Raw genomic sequence first — 23,791 nt, forward strand, 5'->3', positions numbered from 1 at the left:
TTGTTTGGCCCAGCCTCCTTAGTCATGGTCTATTGACTTTAAACATTTTGCTTAGTTAACACATGTTAGTTTGTTTGATGAGGTCAGGTCAAGGGGAACCATTAGTTGTAGGATAATGTTAAATGATATTCAGTTGTATAAGCACATCTCATTCCAATGAAGAATATTTGGTCCCATCCCTTCAATGGAGATTTTATAGAGCCCTCTATCTTCATGGTTCATTGACTTTGAAATTTTTACACTGTTTATATGTTAATGTTTTTTGCTTAGATTTTAAGAGGGAACAACTTATAACAAGTCAATGAAATTAGGTATACAGTTTTACAAGCATTGGCACATCTCATGTACATGGAGATGGTTTAGTCATGCAGTTTAGTCATGGTTCATTGACTTTGAATATTAGCATTACTTGTTAGGTATTGCCAATATAATTTCAACATTTGCATATTCAAAATTACAAAAAAAGCGAGACACATCATACAATCTTTGAATATCAAAGTACTGCACATGTACTTCATTACTTCATTGTTAATTTAAATGAAACAGAAAATAATTCAGATTGTTCTTTCATTTACTTTCAGTTTCAAAATGTCATCAATTTTCTCTTTCAGTTTAAAAATGTTATAAAAAAGACGATGTGGTATGATTGCCAATGAGACAACTATCCACAAAAGACCAAAATGACACAGACATTAACAACTGTAGGTCACCGTACGGCTTCAACAATGAGCAAAGCCCATACCGCATAGTCAGGTATAAATAGCCCCGATAAGACAATGTAAAACAATTCAAACGAGAAAACTAACGGCCTTATTTAAGTAAAAAAATGAACGAAAAAACAAAGATGTATCACATAAACAAACGACAACCACTGAATTACAGGCTCCTGACTTGGGACAGGCACATCAAATTTTTAATAAAAAATGTTAGTTTATTTATGTTTTGTTTTGTTTTCTTATCTACATCGACAACACACTTTAAATACACTATACACTATTGTACTTTGGAACATATGAAGATATTATCTGATCACTTATGTGGATCTGTTCAAACATTGTAAAAAATCAGGAAGTATTGTTGACGAAAATATTTTTGAAAGGCATTGTAGATTTTATCTAAATATTTCAAAGGAAATGGCTGTTCCTCATTCCAGTGATGAAGCCCAGATTCCAGCTTTGTGTCAGTTTTGTGAAGAATCTAACATTAAGTGGAAATGTATAAACTGTGATTTATTTTTATGTCAACTTTGTAATTCAAGGATTCATAACAAAAGTAAAGCTTCTAAAGATCATACTATAATAAACTTAAAAGATTGTGGAACTGAGGAGACAAGATCTACAATGTTAAAGGCAGATCTACAGAATATACCATGTACAATCCACAGTGAAAGAAAATGCTGGGTTTATTGTAATAACTGCGCTCATCCTATTTGTGCAGATTGTTCAATTGAGTCACATCAAAAACACGAATACAAACAACTTGATGCTGTCTTTAATGCCATTATTTCGGCGATAGATGAGCTTAAGAGAAGAATAGATAACGATATTAAATGGTATGAACATGAAGAATTGAATCTAGAACAACTTCTCTCAGATGGAGATAAAAATTTCCAAGATACAAAGGATAGAATAATTGAAACCGAAAAAGAAATGAAAGATACAATATCACGCTATGCTAGTGATCTTTTGCAAGAACTCGAAACAAAATGGAGGCCGCAAGAAATTAAAATCAAACGAGAACTTTCACATGTTGTGAAGAATAAAGATGACTTGATTTCTAGGAAAGTCGTACTAGATAATACACTCCAATCTCGCCAATCGTCAGACATTTTTTCTGTGAGTAAATCACTAGTGAAAACAATGCCAGAAAAATCAAAAACAGTGATCAATCTCAAAAAGACAAAATTTTTTGAAGGATTCAAACTTAAGAATAGTAAGAGTGAAATGAGTGCGGTGTTTGGGAATATTAAAATTGCCTCAAATTTAGAATAAGTGGACACTAACATTAGTGTTGAAGGCCGTACTTTGACTAATAGTTGTTCGTTTTCTTATACATTGATACATGAATGGAGAGTTGTATCATCGGCACTTATAACGCATATTCTTATTTATACCTGTACTAACTGATCTGCTGTATCTGATATAAAAAAAATTAATATTACTGTGAACAAAAAGTGTACAAAATCAGATGATTGCAAAGTAAAGAAAGATTTTTAAATTGTGGTTTTTGTTCATCATACAAACAGAGTGATAACAATGGATGATCTACTGCTAAAATTAGTATCATTTAAACGAAATAAATTGAATTATTTTTTTCGAAGATGGAATAAAATCCTTTAGATAATTTTTTCGATTGAATTTAAACCAACACTTATACAAGGGATACAATCAAAATCACGTGATGTATATACACACACCGGAAGTAACAGATGCTCTAATCTCATAAAACGATTTTAAATTCAGGTATTACTCGATTTATTTCACTTGACTGCGCGGCGTTTATCCAGTTTGTCATTATAAACCAGTCCATCTATAGAAAGGTGTATTAGGATAAACTCATCAATGAAATGTCTAATCATTCTTTTGTAAATTTATTTGAGGTCACTGATAGGTGATTAGAATCAGTAATAATTATAACGGCAAACATCGTAATCACACACATTTTCAAATAGTCTGTCCTCATGTAAATTAAAACGTAAGCTCCGCCTGATCAGTTGAAATAACATAGGTAATAAGATATGACAATAATTACTATAACTAAGTTAATCGTACGAACACTAGAATTAGCGACACCTTGTGCTCCGAAAAGGTAAACGTTTCATTTTATCCCTGAAATGCGAATCCAAACTCATACTATATGTTTCCATTTAGAATCCGACATATACCTGTATTTAAATATCATTAAAATCACAAAAATACTGAACTCAGAGGAAAATCAATGCGGAAAGTCCATAATCACATAGCAAAATCAAATAACAAAACGCATCAAAAACGAATGGACAAGAACTGTCATATTCCTGACTTGGTACAGACATTTTCAAATGTAGAAAATGTTGGATTAACCCTGGTTCTATAGCGCTAACCCTCTCACTTTAATAACAGTCTCATCAAATTCCGTTATATTTACATGATGCGTTAAATAAACAGTCACAATTATTAAAATAGTCAAAATATGGGTACATCAGTCATCATCGTATAACAATTTTAAAAGGGACAATTTAACAGAACACAAAAACATCTTCTATCTACGAACTCATTCATTGATTTGAGTGTCTGACGTCAGAACATTTTTATACGTCACATAAATTTGTCGTTCAATGTGCATACACACAGTTTTAAAAATTTACAGAGGCAATGTAAGCATACAGGGTTAAAAAATCAAAAGTATGTAAGAATAAATTACAGAAATAGACTGAGATTCAAACTAGTTCAATATCTGCAACCGCGAAGTAATGTCGCCAGTCAGTTGAGACACAGACACAATGTATTCATCTAGTAATTTGAGATATTATTAAATTCAAAATATTTGAAGTGTCGATTCAAGTTATTCCTTCTCATAACTCTGTTAGAGCAGTTTTTGTGAAAGGAGCACACATCTTATAACGATAATACGTTGGGACAGAACATATGACATTGATGAAAAATTAGAACTTTGCTCTTTGAAAAACTTATGATCACGTTTGTCATAGATTCTAGTTTGAAGTTGTTTATCAGTATCAATATAGAAAGTAGTTAAAAGTAAAATTACCAAAATACACCGAGGGAAATTCAAAACGGAAAAATACTAATAAGATGGCAAAATCAAAAGCTCAAATGGGTTACAACTGTCATATACCTGATATGGTACAGGCATCTTCCAATGTAGAAAATGGTGGATTAAATCTGGTTTTATAGCTAGTTAAACCTCTCACTTGTTTGACAGTCGCATAAGATTCGATTACATTGACAATACGGTGCGACAGAAGATATGACAGTGATGAAAAATTAGAACTTTGCATTTTGAAGAATCTTATGATAAAGTTTGTCATATATTCTAGATTGAAGTCGTACATCAGTATCAATATGAAAAGTAACAAATGTTTGGAAATCAGAAAATTATCAGTTTACTACAGATATGTCTGTTTTATCTAATTATAATGTGTTTCTGTATTTGGCACAATTTTTGGGAATTTTGGATCCTCAATGCTCTACAACTTTGTATTTATTTGGCTTTTTAACTATTTTGATCTGAGCGTCACTGATGAGTCTTATGTAGACGAAACGCGCGTCTGGCGTATAAAATTATAATCCTGGTACTTTTGATAACTATCTGTAATCATACATAATCGTATTTGTTGAGGTTTTTTTAAACTTACTTATGACTGTGGTCTAGCTGTTGCTTAAAATAAAATGATTATGTATTAATATATGGTCGTCAAATTATAATATTTGTCTCTCAGTTTTATTAAGCATTGTGATAAATTACTTTGCAAATGAAAGTCACTTTAATGTATGCGGGACGTATTTGTAACATACGCCTGGTGTAGTTTCAGCGCCCGTGGCATATCAAAAACGTATTCTGACGTTCAACGAAACATGCTCTGATATTTAAAGTAGCATATATCCGTGACTTGACAAGACCAAGTGTATCATGAAATACTAGTGGTTCAAACACCCCATAATTAGACGTCCTAGACACGCCGAAAGCACATATTCACGTACCATGGACGTTTTTTCTGCGAAGTGTGCATTTCATGTAGAGATATACGCTTGGTCAATGCTATAAAATTTGTATTCAGCGTTAAAATGTTCATCTAGTTGTAGCGTTTGTCAAGCGTATACCTGTTCGTTACACGCACGTAATTTATACGTTACAAGCGCGTTGCAAAACGCTACAGATACGTTTGAGACACGGTTAGGGCACGTTGTATACGCTTCAAAATCGTTCGACATTTACTTGAGCTTTTACTTGGACGTATGCGGGGCGTGTTTAAAACATACGTCTGGCGTAATTTCAGCGCTCCGTGAACGTATAAAACGAACCCGTGGCGTATCAAAAACGTATTCTGGTGTTATACCACCATTGATTTTCCCCTAGTAGTCTTTGTTTAATTTGCACTTTTCCAAAAATTGTGCAGAATTCATTTTTGTTTAAAATAAAGAAATGCTTGGCATGAGTAAAGTTTTATCCTGTCCAGTAATAAAGAAAAAAATCACATAACATTTCATTGCACATTACTGGAAGTTAACTTGTGAAATGTTTACCTCTTTTTTTATCTGTGTACAAGCTTTGTTAGTGACCATGTAACCTCAATTTTCCAAAATATTCTATAGTAACCACAAATAAAAAAAATAATGATGTTTTGAAATACCAAAGATATATGTTTATGACACAGAAATGTGTTACTGCAATAAAATGTCGGATTACTTACTTACAACAGTCAAATTTAAGGGAATTTTTGTTTTTACGTACTATGATCTGGTGGTATTACACCTAAAGACATTTAACGAAAATGTGTAGTGTCACAAAACACAAAAACACAAAAAGGCATCAAACAAAGGTCATTAACAAAAATAAAAGATAAGAATACAAAAATTTATCATGGCATAATCACACAATGACGGTATGTATAAGTACCGAGCCACGTCAAATAGATATTCCCCAAAAATTACTAAACAATTAACAAGTAAATTTCACAAAGACAATTAAAGAATACTTTATAACAAATTATTAAAGTTCGAAATTAACGTCCGTTCATAAATGTCACTCTTCGAGACCATCGTGTGTTATTTGTGAAGTTAATTAAGAAATAATTCATGGGGGCTTGAATATATCGTGATTTTACCACGGGTTGTCCCTTTATGACAAATATTTTACCCTGAGCGATAGCGAGGGGTAAAATATCGGCATAAAGGGACAACCCGTGGTAAAATCTAGATATATTCAAGCCCCCATGAATTATTTCGATTCTAATAGGACAAATACGGCAATTTTTTGGGATCGGAACGCTCTAGGTGGAGGCCATTATTTGCCGTTCTCATAAATTAACGCACTTTTAGATTGGCGTAAAAGAACGGATCATACGATTAAGTGACATGCTCAAACCATTCACAAAACTTAGTTAGATAGATTTGGATGCATTTTAATGATAACTTACTTATATGTCTTCTATGTATATAAAGAAAGGGCTTATGCCACATTTCAGTATTGTTTGTTTACGTTTCTTTGTTGTGATGATTTTCGGTATCAAAAGCGTGTATTTTCCCGTAAAATGCTTAAATTATAACGTCATCATTCTATGACGTCGGGTACTTCATTCATAAAAAAACATATAACGTGGGAGTACGATCGGAACAGCCAATGCAATATATTCAAATTTTACCACGGGTGTGTACTCAAAGCGATGGAAGGACGTCATGTTAGAATACGAAATATTTATCAACAAGGTCTTGGGATCTTCCGAAGAACTATTTTAGAAAAAGAATGAATTGTTCTTTCACATGCCCCTAGTTCATCTACTTTGACCAGGACACTAGTGATGTTTTACATATTGAGTTATAAATCTACAAGTGAGGCAGAGGAAGCTGTGTCTGTTGCTTCTTTAATTTCGAATATAAATGGAACCGTATCAGAAAAGTTAAGATTGTTAATGGGAAGATCATCCTCTATATATCTGAATGTGAAATTAATTGAATTGGCTTCTTTGATCTTCTTGTTTTAGACAAGTGTGCTCGATTGTACACAACACCAGGTTCAACCCACCATTTTTTCTTAAAATGACCTGTACAAGTCAAGAAAATGGCAGTTGTTATCTTATAGTTCGTTTCTGTGTGTGATACATTGTAGTTTGATTTTTGGTGGCCTTTAGCGTTTCTGTTGTTTCGTTCTTTTCCTCTTATATTTGATGTGTTTCCCGCGGTTTTAGTTTGTAACCCGGATTTGTTTTCTCTAAACCGATTTATGACTTTCGAACAGCGGTATACTACTGTTGCGTCTATGTATTAACTACCTAAACTTTCTATGCGCCTGTATTTATCTTAGTGTTGTTATTAAAGAGTTCACAAAGCTTCGTTTGTTTTTAGCAGACGGGTGTAATCTCAGACGTATGGACGGACGCACAGACCAGTAAACGTCATGTTTACTACTATCATAGCAATAGGGGTTTTAAACCTAAACAACTAGTATCTGTTTGGGAAAACAATGTAGTATTGTCAAGATTTTGAAATGGTTTCTTGAAAGACATGCACATGAAATAACAAACAGTATTTACGCTATTGTCTTTAGACAGCCCTATTACGAAATGTATATGCAGAACTATTTGACAGAATATGCATAATGCTAAGGGAATCGATTTATTTCCTTCGATGTACATTGAAAATTGTGTGATATGATTCGTGTGTAAACTGCAACCTATCCATTTTTTTCATTTGTTAATTGATGAAAATAACACTAGAAAAAACTACGCTTTTACCATATGAAACAGATTTTTTAAAAGCATTATGATCATAAAATTAGTAAGCAATTCACTTCAAGTTAAGCTCCACCTGAGTGAGTTGAAACCTGAATTTGATTTTAATACTGTCCAAATTTGTCAACAGAAATTTCAGGAAAGGTCACCTATGACAAGGCGAACATATGTTTACCAATTCCAAATACAACGTAAAAGTTCTTCAACTCCAGAGGTATAAAATAGTTGTATTTTAGTTAGTATGAGATCAGTAGAGGATAGTTTATATAGCTGCTGGGTATATATCTCCCAAAAAATTGATACGATATTCCCGTGCTTGTTTTTCCTATCATGATTTTCTTGATAGAGGGTTGCTGCTCACATGGAAGCTATTGAACCTAGAGTTCCAATCGGTGAGGTTGAAATCATCCCTTCATAAATTTTAAAGACGCCATCACGAGTTGGTTGACCGTTATCGAATACCCGTTTAACAGATGATATCGGGTATGTTCCTTACGTCGTAACTACAATCCCTTCACTTTCATAAATGTGATCTACCGAATTATTCTATTTACCGGATTTGTTATAACATGAGCAACACGACGTGTGTCACATGTGGAGCAGGTTCTGCTTACCCTCCCGGAACACCTGGGATCACTCCAATTTTAAGTGGGGTTCATGTTGCTTAGTTTTTAGTTTTCTATGTTGTGTCATGTGTACTATTGTTTGTCTGTTTGTCTTTTTCATTTTTTAGCCATGGCGTTGTAAGTTTGTTTTCGATTTATGAGTTTAACTGTCCCTCTTTTATATGAGATCAGTATATATGAGATAAGTAGAGGATAGTTTTTATGAGATCAGTAGAGGATAGTTTTATGCGATCAGTAGAGGATTGTTTATACGAGATCAGTAGAGGGTAGTTTTTATGAGATAAGTAGAGGATAGATTATGAGATGAGTAGAGGATAGATTATATGAGATCAGTAGAGGATAGGTTATATGAGATAAGTAGATAATAGTTAATATGAGATCAGTAGAGGATAGTTTATATTGGATCAGTAGAGGATAGATTATATAAGATCAGTAGATGATAGATTATGAGATCAGTAGATGATAGATTACGAGATGAGTAAAGGATAGATTATATGAGATCAGTAGAGGATAGTTTATATGAGATCAGAATATGATAGTTTATATGAAATCAGAATATGATAGTTTATATGAAATCAGTAGGGGATAGTTAATTTGAGATTCGTAATACTAATATAACGTGCTTCTGTCGCTCTGTAAACAATCCGATGATGTCATTTCCAATTTACATTTCGGTAAATACTTGTAACAATATATCTAAGTTAACTTGAGATTAGCGATACGTAAGATCATGACGGGTGTGCCATGTGAAGTAGATCGGTTTACATTCCGGAGTACCTGTGATCACACCAATGTTTTAATGTGTTCATAGTTAGCTCGGTCATGAATGTTCTAAGAAGCTTTTGTAGACTGTTGTTTGTCTTATTGTCGATTTTCTCTTTTTGTCATTTCCTGTTTGTCATCGACTTTTGAGTTTTCATATCTTTTTTAAACACTGGTATACTACTTTATATTACGGATTACAAATATGTCGAGGTTTGTGATTGGATAACAACACAGAGATGTCAGTATATATTCAGGAAACTGCCGGGGTATATACGACGTTTTTATCCCCAATTGGAACCTCAAAAACGTCATCATAAAACCGGTTACTATGTGATGTAGTCAAACGCTATCAGAATGTCAGAGGCTCACAGAGGGAAAATGATGACGTGCTTCAGTCAAAAATACATTTTTGATACAAAATCACGCAATTAACACTTTTAATACTTAAATTGAATGTTAAAAGTGTTATTATAAATCATTACATACACGATAAAATTAATTTCACAACAAATTAGAAAATCCTTCACCTATGCCAAACATATCAGGTTGGGTTTCTCAACTTAAATATTTGTTGTCAACAAATACCTGCACTGGAAAATGACATTAAGTCAAGGGTAATCCGTAATATATGTGTAATTCAGGTCTCAAAAAGGGTATATACTGTGACATTCCCGGCTTAGGGCTTATATCACCTTCGCCTTCGGCTCATGGGATATAAACTCTAAGCCGGGAATGTCACAGTATATACCCTGTCTGAGACCTGAATAACATATAATACTCTTTTCACGGGTGCCACATGTGGAGCAGGACTGCTTACCCTTCCGAAGCACCTGAGATAATTCCCAGTTTTTGGTGGGTTTTTTTTTTTTTGGTCTTGTACATATCAGGGTCTGGTCATATCAGATTATCATGTTCTCGTACTTAATTCGTATTTTGATTGCCACTAGAGGTTTAACCGCCATCCAGCTAACTAAACAACAATCATAAAGCTTCATGTAAATATGCTATATCGTGTTTCACATCCACTGCTCATCAACTTATTGTTTTCCGAATGTTGTACAAGAACAACATTGTAATTGTTTTGACTTTTGAACTTTATAAAACTGAGCCTCACTGGTTAGTCTCGTGTGGACGGATCGCGCGTCTGGCGTATTAAATTTAAAACATGGTACCTTTTGTTAGCTATTACTCGTGTGTTTCTCTGTCCTATATGTTTTCCCATTTATTTGTATTGTATTCCTGTCATGTAATGTTGTCATTTTAATTTTATATTTGACATTGCCATAAAAGCGGGAAGTTTGGCTAGCCACAAAACCAAATTTAACCCACCATTTTTCTTAACATTTCCTGACCAAGTCAGAAAAATGGCCATTGTTATATATTATAGTTCGTTTCTGTGTGTGTTACATTTTAATGCTGTGTAGAGGTAACTATCCTCTACAGGTGTCATATAAAACGACGGGTGCCGTATACGGTGCAGGAAATGCTTACCCTTCCGGAGCACCTGATTTCACTCCCGGTTTTTAGTGGAGTTCGTGTTGTTTCTTATTTATTAATTATGACTGTTGATATAAATTTCCTTTGATTATGTGAGTCGTTGTTTACTCGTTGGTTTTGATTGTTATTGTCTTGTTGTGTCATAGTTCTACTCTTATATTTGATATGTTTCCCTCAGTTTTAGTCTGTAACACGGATCGAGTTTTTTTTCTCAATCGATTTGTGAATTTCGAACAGTGGTATACTAATGTTGCCTTTATTTATGTCGAATGATTAATTTGTGAGCAATATCAAGAGCCTAACTCAATCATCATGAGCAACATGACGGGTGCAACACTTTGAGCAGGATCTGTCTACCCTTCCGGAGCACCTGTTATCACCTCCAGTTTTTCGTTGTGTTGGTGTTGTGCGGTCTTTAGTTTTCTATGTTGTGTTTTATGTATTGTTGTTTGTCTGTTTAAGAAATGATGTTGTCGGTGTATTTTCGACTTATGAGTTGGAAATTCCTTCTTGAATCTTTCGCCTCTCTCATAATTCAACTTGTTGTTTTCACAATACTAGTATATAACATTTTCTATCCTATCAGTAGACGTACATAGTGCAATATATCCTGATACATCTGTTTAACGTACTGTACCGGGTAGAACTATAACTGAGGTAATACTAGTACCTAGACTGGTTCACGATCGCAATATTAAGTATGTTACATATATATACTCGTGAGAGAGTATGTTAATAGCTAATACCTGGAACGTAGTCCCGGGAACCAGGATAACTAGTACCTTATAACAGTAACACAATATGTCAAAGCTTGTATATATCCACCATAGCAAGAACAAAGAAAACACAAACAGTTGCCCCAAAACTCACTGCATGATCCAGAAGGGTTATTCATTTTGCGTACTACTATAGAATTAAATTATTTAATTTCGCAAATCGCAGAAAGGCGTTTTCCCGTTCCATTTTAACGAATGTGACCTACCGAATTTTACAATATTCAGGGTTTGTAATTACATGAGCAACACGACGGGTGTAGCATTTGGAGTCAGATATATTTACCCTTCCAGAGCACCTGAGATGACCAACAGTTTTTTGTGGGGTTCTTGTTGCTGAGTCGATAGTTTTCTATGTTGTGTCTTTTGTGCCATTATGTGTCTGTTTGTATTTTTCTTTTTAAGCCAAGGCATTGTCAGTTTATTTTCGATAAATGAGTTTAACTGCCACTCTGGTATCTTTCGCCCCTCTTTTAAAAAAATTGGGAATCAGAATCTTTGATTCGAAAAAAAACATACCCCCCCTTTTTTTTATCGAGGTATATGGTCTTTACCAACCATTCGATTCTGATATATGTTGTTTTAACCATGAATAAAAAATGACATGTTGTTACATGATTTATCTTAAACTAAGATAACACCACGGGATAGACCTTTATCAACCAATTTTGATTTTACATAGAATTACATTGGAATGTTATTTCTTAAACATGTTGAACGCCTTATATTAATTGCAGATGAAAAACCTTGGCCTTATTTTCATCTGTTATTGTATTACAGCCAAGCCACAAATGATCGTTTTGATTAATACAAACACTGAAATGTATATCTATGCCAAATGTCTTCAGGTCTACATATTCTATAATCCTTCCATTCGGACTTAAAACATGTAAAGCATTACTGTCTCTGTCAGAGACCACTATCCTGCCATTTGGTGAAACAGCTATGTCTTGGGGCGTAAATTTAGACTTATTGACATTTTTACTATTGCAACCAGCGTAGGTCCATTGAATTTCACCCTCATAGTCTAACACTACAACCCTTCCCTTTAATTGTTTATTTGTAATATTAACAACATATATGTTGTCATTATTAGTTGTTATCCGTCTCGGCCATGAAAAAAGTCTATGACTGTATGCGTCATACTCATCCGTCTTGATTCATAACCACAACCCTTCTTACGCTGTATCGTGTAGGTCTTGTAAAACCATGCGATTCAACCAGTCCTACTAGTATTTGATCATTTGTGCTTACATGAACGCCTAATGTTTTAAAAGGAGAGAACGACATAAAAGATTTTCCTTGTCCATTTGTTGTATACTGTCTGAGATTGTGATTTCTTGATGTTAGAATTATGTCTCCATTCTGTAGTCGTGTCATATCATAAATCCTAGTTTTTACTTCGTTCTCTACACATATATTATTGTGATCAAACATCACTGTTTGCAATTTTTCATCAAACCAACTAGCTATCACTAATTCATTATTATAGTCACAATGTATCTTTGTCACAATTGATATATCAGTTTCGTAACTACTAATTAGTTCTAAAGATGGAACAGTGTAAATCTGATCAAATGTAGTTGATACTTCACTCTCAAATTCCCATACTTTTCCACGAATAAATTTTGTCTTTCTGTGTTGTATTGATCCCAAAGGTTTTGTTGGCAGTGTGTTGTCTAGTGTTTGACCTACACTAAAAATATCGGAAGTTTGATGATATCGGAGTGTTTTATCCAGAAGCCTTTTCCTCGATTCTAATTAATTTTTATTCTTTATAATAGTCGAAAGTTGTCTTTTGATTTTGTTTTCCACCGGTTTCCATTCTACCTCTAATTTTTCTAGCAGATCACTAGCATATGCAGATATTATTTTCTTAATTTCCTTTTTTGCTTCAAGAATTTGTATCTTTGTCGCTTCAAAGTTTCCATCTCCATCTGAAAGGAGTTGTTCAAGATTTTCTTTTTCCTTCTTATATAATTGAATTTCTGTTTCTAATCTATCTTTCATAGCATGAATATTCGAAATCATGGTGTCAAAAAGTAAAATCACAAAAATACTGAACTCAGAGGAAAATCAATTTGGAAAGTCCATAATCACATGGTAAAATCAAAAAACAAAACAAAACGCATCAAAAACGAATGGACAAGAACTGTCATATAGAACTTCATGAAGTTTGTTGTATTCGTGCTTTTTATGGGACTTTGTTAAGCATTCCGAACAAATAGGATTGCTGCAGTCATTACAGTAGACCCAACATTTTCTTTCAGTGTGGATTGTGCATGGCATATTTTCAAGATCCACTTTTTGGATAATTGCCGTCGCCTCTTTAGTTCCACAGTCTTTCAAGTTTATAATTGTATGTTCTTGAGAGGCTTTAATTTTGCTATGAATCTTTGAACAACAAAACTGACACAAAAACAAACCACAATGTATACATTTCCACTTAATAGTAGATTCTTCACAGAACTGACACAAGGCCATATTCTGGGCCTTTTCTATAGACGGTGAAACAGCCATTTCAAAATCTAGTTAGCTGGTAAAATATCACTTCACTTACACACGGGAAAACAATTAAAATGCATTATTCAGCAAGTTCTATAGCCTGTGAAACAGCCGTTTTAAAATCTAGTAGGCAGGAAAAATATCACTACATATTACCCATCCTAACTTAAACACGAGATAACAAATAAAATTCATAATTCAGCATGTTCAACATTTTCACTTTAAGATCTCACAATATAAATGACATTGATCGCTCTATCTATACATATTAGTTTAAAGTCTAAGTGACGTAAAATTGTCATAAATATGTGTGGTGTGTACAACTAGGATATGTGTGGTTAATAATTAGTTTATCGTAAATACTAAGAGCAAAGCAATAGGTCAATGATAGCTGTAAATAAAGGCAACAGTAGTATACCGCTGTTCAAAACTCATAAATCCATGGACAAAAAACAAAATCGGGGCAACAAACCAAAACCGAGGGAAACGCATTAAATATAAGAGGAGAACAACGACACAACACCGAAACGCAACAGCACACAGAAACGGACCAAGCAACAGACAATACACCACGAGAATAACAAATATAACATCAAAACCAAATACATGAATATGGGATAGACAAGTACCGTGCCACGTCTTATCTCAAAAATAAGAGAAAACAGAAACGACTCAACGTTAAAATGCAACACACACACAGAAACGAACAATATTATAACAATGGCCATCTTCCTGACTTGGTACAGGACACTTTTAAAGGGGAATAAAATTCATTTAAATTCAGTCTGATTACGATATTAAACTTTACAATCAACCATACATTGATTTCACAATTAGATAAATTTTAGTTGAAGGTGTTTATTTATGATGTTGGGCAGAAAATATCGATGTTATACTTGAAATACATCTTTAGTTAGTGTAAAGACCCGACCGTACGAAGTCTGTACAGGCAGTCAATGTCGTTAAAAATCCCATCAATTTAAAGTGGTACCCAACACCTTCACTAAAATTAATTTGGCTCATATAATTTTCATAAAATTTTAACAAAGTATTTACTTTGACAATTTGACAAAAATAGAAAAATTTCAAAACATTGAACCAACAATTTTATCAGAAAATTACACTGGTTATATAGTAGTTTTACAAACACTAATTTTGATCATTGAGAATCTTAATATTTCCTTAACAACACAACGTAATTAAAACTTTAGCTGATTTTACATAGTAGTGTTAGGTACCACCTTAACGAATTATAAGCTCTTCTGAATAAATAAAGGCAACAGTAGTATACCGCTGTTTAAAATTCATAAATCGATTGAGAGAAAAAAAACAAATCCTGGTTACAAACTTAAACTGAAGATAACGCATTAAATATAAGAGGAGAACTACGACACGACATTAAAATGTAACACACACAGAAACGGACTATGATATAACAATGCCCATTTTCCTGACTTTGTACATGAGGAAAATAGTCATGGCCATCAATAACACGTTTATCTCAAATGGGTGTTTTTCATATGGTGTGATCAAAATAATTGAAGTTATATTTCGTATTTGTAAAAAAAAACATTTCTGTAAATCTTTTGAAATGTTCACGTGGTGTCGAAATTTTGCAGATCTTAGACACTTTTTAAAAGCTTTGTGCGTGTATTTTTCTTTTAAATTGTCAGATCAGCCTCCTTTTGAACTGTATTATTTGTAACGTTTAAGGTTGTGTTTTTACTTTTAGAACAGTATTATTTGTAACGTTTGAGGTTGTGTTTTTACTTTTAGAACAGTATTATTTGTAACGTTTGAGGCTGTGTTTTTACAACAGGGAAACTATTGCATCAAGGGTTTCAAATGGTTAAGTTTTAATTGTCCCTTCAAAAATATTTGTATTTGTTTGGCTTTACAACTATTTTGATATGAGCGTCACTGATTAGTCTTATATGTAGACGAAACGTGCGTCTGGCGTACTAAGTTATAATTCTGGTACCCTTGACAACTATTATAATAAACTCATCATAGATTCCAGGACAAAATTTAGTATATACGGCAGACGGGAGCTATCATGTTTTTTGTTACCATAATGAAATTGCTGTGTCACCAATGACCATGAATATTTTCCGCATCTACTTACCAAAGAGTAAAATAACAACAATACTGAATTCAGAGGAAAATTCAAAACGGAAAACCCTAAACAAATGGCAAAATCATAAGCTCGAACACATTAAACTAATGGAAAACAACTGTCATTCTTGCCTTGGTTTTAAAGCTAGCTAAACCTCTCACTTGTATGAATTAGAATCATGATAATAGTTGGTGAACTTCAGGAGATAAGTTCGAAAATTACCATTGATCGTACGGTGCAGTACTCTATGATTTCTTAGAACCACAGTTAAACAACAAAACAAACTGTATATGTATTAAAAAGATTTTAATATATTAAAATATTTGTAAAAGTTAATAAGTGACAGAAACTTGTACAACAAATATAATAAAAAACTATAACAGTATAAATCATCATCACAGAACGTTTTTATATAACTGCACAATTTGAAACTTTTATCATAGAGTGTTTGAAACTACTGTACACACATACATGTTAGCAAACGTTTTAATATATTGATAACAATAATATGAAGGTAGATTCAAATATGTCTTCTAAATTATTTGTTTTTTGTATTTTTTACATGCATTTCAAATTCGAAATCATTACTTTTTTTTATTATTGCAAATGGTTATGGTGTTGCAAACAACCTTACTACGAAAATATCAAAATAAATGTACCGATGAAAACTTCCAATTTCATAGTACAAAAGTGAAGCAAGGTACAATGGTATGCATCTTTGTATATATTGCAATACTTTTAGTGTAAGCTGTTTTACTATAATGCTTTAGTTTCACACATAGGCACTATTCATAACTTTGGTATAGTATAGAAAATACTGCAGAGTTTACATTTAGACAACAAGGACATACTATATAAATAAGAGACTTACTCTATTGGACAGAATCTTAATGTAGTCGTTTTAATACAGAACTTTTTCTGCAAAGACAAGGACATAATAAAAATATATAAATTGACACACTTTATGGGACGGAATCTTAATAAAATCAATTCACTTCAGGACCTTTGCTGTAGAGACAACAATGACATAATATAAAGAGACACACTTTATGGGACGGAATCTTAATAAAATCAATTCACTTCAGGACTTTTGCTGTAGAAACAACAAGGACATAATATAAAGAGACACACTTTATTGGAGGGAGTATTATTTGTAACGTTTGAAGCTGTGTTTTTACAACAGGGAAACTATTGCATCAAGGGTTTCAGATGGTTAAGTTTAAGTTGTCCCTTAAAAAATATTTGTATTTGTTTGGCTTTACAACTATTTTGATATAAGCGTCACTGATTAGTCTTATATGTAGACGCAACGTGCGTCTGGCGTACTAAGTTATATTATTATACTTCACGTTAAAATGCCATATTTTGATTGGCTAACACGAGGGTGTCATTTTACTCTATCACATAGCTGAGAGGGTGACAATTTTTTTTAATGTTACCCTCTCGTCTAAACCAATCAAAAATCTACAATTTAAAGGACAATGGATCGAATTTACATCAAGTAGATGAATACAATGCTTAAGTTTTACGTTTTGGATCAAATTTTATTATTTAACTGTCAAAATAAAAATAAAAAACCATCTTGTTGTTTATTTCTAATACTCATAACGTTGTTATGTACGTGACGTCATAGAAAATCCTTTTGATGTACAATTAATCTGTAAAAGACAAAAATGGTAGGACGTTCAGTATAATAAATTAAATAACACACAGCTGAGAGGGTGATAGAGCAGATTGGTACCCCTTGAAAAAGCATTGTCAACCTTGGCTTCGCCGCGGTTGACAATGTTTTCTCGGGGTACCAATCTGCTCTATCACCCTCTCAGCTATGGTTTATTTATATAATGATACCCTTGAAAACTATTATAATAAACTCATCATAGATTCCAGGACTAAATTTAGTATATTCGCCAGACGGGAGCTATTATGTTTTTTGTTACCATAATGAAATTGCTGTGTCACCAATGACCATGAATATTTTCCGAATGTACTTACCAAAGAGTAAAATAACAACAATACTGAACTCAGAGGAAAATTCAAAACGGAAGGCCCTAAACAAATGGCAAAATCATAAGCTCGAACACATTTAACTAAATTAATAAATGGAAAACAACTGTCATTCTTGCCTTGGTTTTAAAGATGGCTAAATCTCTCACTTGTATGAATTAGAATCATGATAATAGTTGGTGAACTTCAGAAGATGGGTTCAAAAATTACCATTGATCGTAAGGTGCAGTACTTTATGATTTTTTAAAACCTCTAGTTAAACAATAAAACAAGCTGTATATGTATTAAAAGACTTTAATATATTAAAATATTTGTAAAAGTTAATAAGTGACAGAAACTTGTACAACAAATATAATAAAAAACTATAACAGTATAAATCATCATCACAGAACGTTTTTATATTACTGCACAATTTGAAACTTTTATCATAGAGTGTTTGAAACTACTGTACACACATACATGTTAGCAAACGTTTTAATATATTGATAACAATAATATGAAGGTAGATTCAAATATGTCTTCTAAATTATTTGTTTTTTGTATTTTTTACATGCATTTCAAATTCGAAATCATTACTTTTTTTTATTATTGCAAATGGTTATGGTGTTGCAAACAACCTTACTACGAAAATATCAAAATAAATGTACCGATGAAAACTTCCAATTTCATAGTACAAAAGTAAAGCAAGGTACAATGGTATGCATCTTTGTATATACTGCAATTCTTGTAGTGTAAGCTGTTTTACTATAAAGCTTTAGTTTCACACAGAGGCACTATTCATAACTTTGGTATAATATAGAAAATACTGCAGAGTTTACATTTAGACAACAAGGACATGATATATAAATAAAGAGACATACTCTATTGGACAGAGTCTTAATATAGTCGTTTTAATTCGGAACTTTTTCTGCAAAGACGAAGACAAAATATAAAGAGACACACTTTATGGGACGGAATCTTAATAAAGTAATTTTAATATGCAGAACTTTTTTATGTTCTGCATTGACAGCAAGTACATAATATAGATAAACAAGGAGACATACTCTATTGGCCGTTTCAGAATCTAATGCATCCTGAGTAATACTTTCGAAAGCGTTCACCAAAGTGTTTTGATTGGTTTGAAACGTTATAAACAATGGAAATTCAACCAATTACGTAACGTGGTTTTCACTTTTGGATACGAACAATGAAATAACCCATGATGCTCTATATTCTGGAACGGCCAATTATTGGATGAAAATTTATGGTTAGTTAATATGAATCAAAACTTTTGTTGTGTTATATGATAGGGGATAATCACACATTTACATGTTGATAGACAAATGTTCAAACTGATACAAATATATAAAAAAAAATGGTCTAATTTCAAACAATGGCTTCAAATTCGTAAATTTTACAACCAAAAAGTGTAATAAATTCTTAGGATTTTGAATACAAACGTATCAGATATAAAACATGTTGTTTCTGTAAATGATACATTATAACACTTGGCACTTCAAGATTTATAAACCTGACAATGTTTCTTTTGTAGAAAATTAATATTGTATAAAACAAAGAGCAGATAGAATAATATATAAGTAGATTTTTTAATAACTTCACTGTATGAACTTACTAAGGGGGATAATTCAATTTCAATTTCAATTTCATTAAATACTGCAGGGTGTTAGTTCCCTTTAATCTGGAATGGAAGGTTATCATTTTTCCCTGTAGGTTTAAACCACAATATATTCAAATTACTTCAAGAATAACCAGGAAGCTAAATAGATCAACAAGTATTTTACGAAAATTTGAATAAAAAACATTTCATTATTTTCATTTTAAAGAAAAACATGAATATTTAGACACGAGTTAGTTTCCTTTTAAAATCTATGTCAAGATAATCACCCTTGTATACTGACTTGCAACTATGATAACAGTTTAAAAAAAGTGTCAATCCACCTCTGAATATAGGTATAATTTATATTTCAATTCAATTACATAACTCTACCTTTTGAACAAAAATTCAAACGATACTCTGGTCAGGTCAGCACAATCAAATTTTAAATTCAATAACCCTGATTTTAAACAAAAATAAACAAATTTAAAATGATACAAAAACGAATAACTGTAGTATCTCTAGTGTCTAGCTTTAGTAGCATACTAATTCTTTTCCTAACTTCCGCCTTCGTTTTTCGGCGTAGAATTTGTATTCTAGGTTCTGCATCTGTCTTCCTACATCCGTGTTGACCCTTGACCCATAGTTTCCTGAGTTGGTGTTTGGCATGTCTGAGGAGAATATACTGGCTTTCTCTGGTAAGGGATCTTTCTCTATCTGGTTGCCCTGGAAACAGAATACAAATATTGCTATCAGTATTTTATATCTCGAGAATTATTAAAGGAAAAGTGAAGAAAAAAAATCTCACATGGTGGAATAATTCTTTAGAAATTATATACATTCAAATATTAATCAAAGGTATCAGGATTATACTTTAATACACCAGAGGTGTGTTTTGTCTAAATAAGACTCATCAGTGACGCTCAGATCAAAACACTTAAAAAGCCAAACAAGTAAAAAGTTGAAAAGCATTGAGGACCGAAAATTCCAAAAGTCAAAATTTCAAACCTGAAACTCTAACTTATACAACATATGGTTTTCACATAATCATTCATAGTCAATGTCAAATAAACAATTCTGAAATTTTAGAACTAATGATTTCCCTAGGATTCTGGACAATTCCTGTACTGTGAAATTAAGTTTTTATAAATTATTTTATGATTGGAATTTGACCATTTGATGATCCAAAAATGTCAATTTGTTTATTAAATTGGGCTTCCAATTATGATCAGAAACGTTAACATTCTAAATACTGCACACCTGCATATGATAATTCAAATCAATATAATTTGTGTTATGCTCCCTTCCTAATTTATACGTAACCAAATAATCATTGCTTTTATTTTAATGTAAATAGTTATTCTCAATCCACCTTAAAACAAGCTATGGCTGATTCAGAGGGATGGATGCTCTCCTTAAAAAATGGAGAAACATATCGTATTTCAGAAATTAAAAAAATATGAGTCATGCATCAACACGACCTCAAATCTTGAGTCGGTACTTGTGAGCCTTTTATGCACATATTTGAACACCCCTTATATGTACCTTTGGTCCCATATAATTATAGATTACCGTTGATCATCTCAATGAGCCGGTACGGCGAAAGCGAGAAAAGCAATCGAGTTGAGGTGACCAATGATAATCTGTTTATCGCTTCTTTTTTTTTTTAACTATGACTGACGTTGTCAATTTTAATAGCAACGTCACGTGCCTTCTGAGTTTCTAGCGATAATTTTCCATCTCAAGCGAGAAGCATGATATAAAAAATTATCACAAAAAAACAAAACAAAGGAAAAATGCACAAAATAGCAAGAATTATATTGATCAATCATCAAAATCGGAAAAATGCAAACAATATTTTTGTTATCTCACTCCAAACAAAACTGCACAAAAACATATCTTTGAAAAAAATTATATTCGGACATGTATTAGTCTTTTAAAAAACACAAAACAAACTCTGCATGAAAAGTCTTGTAAAACTTGTTAGATATAAATTCCTTCTGTGATTAGAATTAAAGTGAACATATAATTTACCATTGTAATGCCACCATCACCCTGTATAAAATGTAATCAAATTAGTAATAATAAGGGTTGTCTCCCTTTCGTATCCTTGTCTTTCTTTTTTACTAATGTGCTTTGTCTATATGGTATCAGTTTCATGTATACATAAGACGTGCTCTGTACTTATACATCCCGCCACTGTGTCATTGTACTATGGTTAATTTTTTTGTGTTTAATTTTTGCTAATATGCTTTGTCTAAATGCCATTTTGTCGCGGCTTCTTTGTTACATATTAGTTTCTTTCTACAGTGATTAAGACTATAGCATAATGCTGACTGCTGAACTCCTATTTTTGTCATTTATACTAATGGATTTTGATGCTACTGTCATAAAAGTGAGAGGTTCAGCTAGCTTTAAAACCAGATTTGATCCAATTATACTATTGTTTATATATTGAAACATTTGTGTACAGTTGTTAACCGTCCTGTGGTAAATATTTCTTCAAGATCAAACTTTTTTTAGAGTCTCCTCTTTATTTACTCACTGGGCAAGACAATGAACTGTGCATATTACATAGGTTTATAATTATAAATGAATATACAGATTTATAGAAATAAAGAATACTATTAAAGCATTGATCAGCTTCTCCTAGAAACATTTAGGGATAAAATGAAACGAAATAATGTTAAATATATGTTTACCTTCGAATCAAAATCTGTTAAGAAACCCCAGTCACTTGACCTGTAAATGTAAAGAAAAAATAATACAGTGAAACCTTATTAAACCGAACCCTGAATAAAGCGGAAACCTGTGTAATCCAGACTTGTTCTGAAGACCAATCATATCACATTTTAGGTAGCAATAAACAGTTAGGAAAAAATACTAAAATTTGCCCTTATGAATTTTACCATTCCCTTTTCATTGCTTTCTTGCAATATCAAGCTCACTGTTTGTGTCATATATCGGCATATGTATGTAATCAGAATCTTCCATAGATTTTATTTTCAGTATATAAAATGGTAAAATATCATTTCTTTTTGGTGTAACCATGGCAACAATCTGCATTTATTTGTTATAAAATATTGCAAAAAGGGGGGGAAAGATGTTTCATATTTCCCCAAAATTTGGCTAAAAGTAGAATTTCAATCGCTTGAAGTAATACCTTTTCTGATACTGTGTACATATATCATTCAGGAAATCCAATGAAAATCATATGTCTTTCGTCTCATTTTTTTGTAAAATTGCGTCAAAAACTTCGTGTAGAAAAAGAGTGTTTGTAAACAGTACATTAATTTCTGGCCCGATGGCCGGTCTAGCTATGAAAATACGGACTGTCAAACAGAAAACAGCCCATAAAACATGTAAAGAATAATCTTGATGCTCTTATAAACCATCTTTGAAGGCTAAATTAGCACTCATCTGTCTAAAAATGAATTTTATTACACAATAACTTTCCTATTTGAAAAATCCACAGGGGCCATAATGCGAAACTAAACTCCTAACTGTGTATTGCTACCTTAATAGTAAATATTTTTTTCAAATTCTCCCTTTTAACTTATTTTCTGAGTTCTGCTAGCTAAAACGAGTAAAATGGCCTTTTATTTTTGAAAATTGGTTGAGTAATGAATATTTTATGAAGGTTAGCAGTTGACACTGAAACGCGACAAAAACTGATTTTAAGAAAGGTGCCAAGTCAAAGTGTAAAATCTTGTCTCTACCTCAATTTTCAGCCAAATCTTAAAAAATTGTACCTCTTTTGTCAGTTTTTTAATGTTGAATATCATAATAAGACCTCTGATGATGCAACATTGTACAAAATTTATCAATTTTAAGCATAAAAATGTTAATCTTCATGCTTATGGCATACCAAAGACTTGATTAAAAAACTTGGTGATAGGGAATCAATTTCTTACATCTGATTTAACTATACATTTAATATATTCCAAAATGTAACATGAAATCTTGATAAAAACAATAATTTGATATATTCGCAAGAAAAAAACCAACGCGTTCAATACTTGGGCTACTACATGCAGCCCAATCCATCAGAAGCAAGCGTTAAGCCGATAGAGTACAAATATAAGCCTAGTGTCAAAATGTCTAATTTTGGTTGCTAAGGACTGTAAACAATAAAATTGACACATATTGTCATTGTTAAACACTTAATTTACTCAGAAGTTGATTTTGAATCTAAATATCAATAGATTTGTGGCATGAAAAGTCTTAAATTATACAATACTGAGCTTGGTAAGTATGCCATAAGGTAGCAATAAACAGTTAGGAAAAAATACTAAAATTTGCCCTTATGAATTTTACCATTCCCTTTTCATTGCTTTCTTGCAATATCAAGCTCACTGTTTGTGTCATATATCGGCATATGTATGTAATCAGAATCTTCCATAGATTTTATTTTCAGTATATAAAATGGTAAAATATCATTTCTTTTTGGTGTAACCATGG

At 32.4% G+C, this 23,791-nt stretch overlaps 2 protein-coding genes across 4 annotated transcripts in view; one reads left to right on the forward strand and one right to left on the reverse strand.

Moving 5' to 3' along the window:
* The first annotated feature begins 1,133 nt into the window (after positions 1–1,133).
* LOC134690277 (E3 ubiquitin-protein ligase TRIM33-like) lies at positions 1,134–1,991 on the forward strand. Its single transcript, XM_063550254.1, has one exon. The coding sequence runs from the start codon at positions 1,134–1,136 to the stop codon at positions 1,989–1,991; it is 858 nt and encodes a 285-aa protein (XP_063406324.1).
* A 16,056-nt stretch (positions 1,992–18,047) lies between these two features.
* LOC134691515 (uncharacterized protein C2orf50 homolog) overlaps positions 18,048–23,791 on the reverse strand; it is a 45,218-nt gene continuing 39,474 nt past the window's right edge. Inside the window, exons 2-4 of one of the 3 annotated variants that reach the window (XM_063552064.1) lie at positions 22,033–22,072; positions 21,365–21,385; positions 18,050–20,056 (exon numbers count right to left, since the gene is read on the reverse strand). In XM_063552064.1, coding sequence (XP_063408134.1) covers positions 19,865–20,056; positions 21,365–21,385; positions 22,033–22,072 — 253 coding nt within the window. In that variant the 3' untranslated portion in view covers positions 18,050–19,864. Of the gene's footprint in view, positions 20,057–21,364; positions 21,386–22,032; positions 22,073–23,791 lie in introns of all 3 variants that reach the window. The other 2 variants (XM_063552074.1, XM_063552073.1) reach the window with 2 other exon arrangements.

Source organism: Mytilus trossulus, chromosome 11 (assembly GCF_036588685.1).
Source record: "Mytilus trossulus isolate FHL-02 chromosome 11, PNRI_Mtr1.1.1.hap1, whole genome shotgun sequence".
NCBI lineage: Eukaryota > Metazoa > Mollusca > Bivalvia > Mytilida > Mytilidae > Mytilus > Mytilus trossulus.